Genomic DNA, 1,544 nt, shown 5'->3' with positions numbered 1-1,544 from the left:
AAAATTCACCATCGAATAATATTATAAAAAGAAAAGAAAGAAAAATGAAATCGCGAGTTGCAAAGTGTTGCAGCTTGAATGTGCCTGGAGGTTAGTTGGTCGGTTCTTTTCGATGGTTTGTTGTATTGATTTTGGGCCGCCTTGGTCAAGGATTTGAGGAACGGGGTGTTACTGTATCCTGGGACCCTGCCTTAAAATTCAAATTCAGGTTCTGGATTGACAGGTCGAAGCTTGAGTACAGGTGGCGACTCCGAGTGCAGACAGTCCAACCGCAAGTCTTTGTGTGTGTATCGTTATTTTACTTTGATCAAAAATGGACCGCGGTAACCAGAGCTTCGACGTTTGGAAAGACTACTTCGGTCTGGCCGAACTGCTGCAGGAAACGAGGACTCGTGGCGCTGCTGGAAGCAAGCCGGGTCCCGAACCGAGTGCCGGTGCTGCAGCCGGCATGGCGGCGACACAGCCCGACCGCGGTACGAAGCAGCAGAGCGCTTCAGAAGTCAAGTCGCCGGCGCTAAACCAACCCGACCCGACGGACAGAGTAAGCAAGTTATGCGTTTTTTGCAAAAAGAACGGGGAGTCCAGAAAGGTCTACAACGGCCACAGCTTTAAGGATGGTGACAAAGTGTTGTGCCCCTATCTTAGACGCTACAAGTGCCCGCGTTGCGGTGCCACCGGAGATCAAGCGCACACGAAGCGCTACTGCCCGCAGCGTAACACAGACTACCACGGCCCGCTACAGAGAAGCGAGACGGGCAAGGCGCCAGGGGGGTGCCCCCCTTCAGTGATACCCCACAAATATATTTGAGATGCACACGGCCCAGAACCGCCCCAGACCGGCAGGCTCCGATTCAAGTCTGGGGAAGCAAAAACACAACTGGGACGGCGGGTAACCGTTCTTCCTCAAAAAACCAAACCAAACCCCAGTTGTTTTAAATGTGGATTTGTTGTTTGTTCTCGCTGCACTTTGCTGCCGTGTTGTCTGCGTTTACAAGCTGTACTTTGTTTTGTGCTGTAAATAAATATTCGGCATGTTAATGTATTACGAGTCTAATACACAGTATATGTGTGTCTATATGTATAGATGTAAATGTTTTGTATTACATGTAGAGTTCTTCAGTATATATGTAAAGGTTTTGTATTACATGTAGAGTTCTTCAGTATATATGTAAAGGTTTTGTATTACATGTAGAGTTCTTCAGTATATATGTATGTATGTAAAGGTTTTCTATTGCATGTAGAGTTCTTCAGTATATATGTAAAGGTTTTGCATTGCATGTAGAGTTCTTCAGTATATATGTAAAGGTTTTGTATTACATGTAGAGTTCTTCAGTATATATGTATGTATGTAAAGGTTTTCTATTGCATGTAGAGTTCTTCAGTATATATGTAAAGGTTTTGCATTGCATGTAGAGTTCTTCAGTATATATGTAAAGGTTTTGTATTACATGTAGAGTTCTTCAGTATAGATGTATATATGTAAAGGTTTTGTATTGGATAGTTCTTCACCTCACTGCTCCTCGGTAGCATTGTTCCAAGGAGTT

At 44.3% G+C, this 1,544-nt stretch overlaps 1 protein-coding gene across 1 annotated transcript; it reads left to right on the top strand.

The window, feature by feature from the left end:
• The first annotated feature begins 313 nt into the window (after positions 1 to 313).
• On the top strand, positions 314 to 808 carry LOC131728235 (nanos homolog 3-like). Its single transcript, XM_059019333.1, has one exon. The coding sequence runs from the start codon at positions 314 to 316 to the stop codon at positions 806 to 808; it is 495 nt and encodes a 164-aa protein (XP_058875316.1).
• The last annotated feature ends 736 nt before the right edge of the window (positions 809 to 1,544 follow it).

The sequence above is a fragment of the Acipenser ruthenus genome, unplaced genomic scaffold, assembly GCF_902713425.1.
Source record: "Acipenser ruthenus unplaced genomic scaffold, fAciRut3.2 maternal haplotype, whole genome shotgun sequence".
Taxonomy (NCBI): domain Eukaryota; kingdom Metazoa; phylum Chordata; class Actinopteri; order Acipenseriformes; family Acipenseridae; genus Acipenser; species Acipenser ruthenus.
This window is presented reverse-complemented; position numbering and strand designations above follow the sequence as displayed.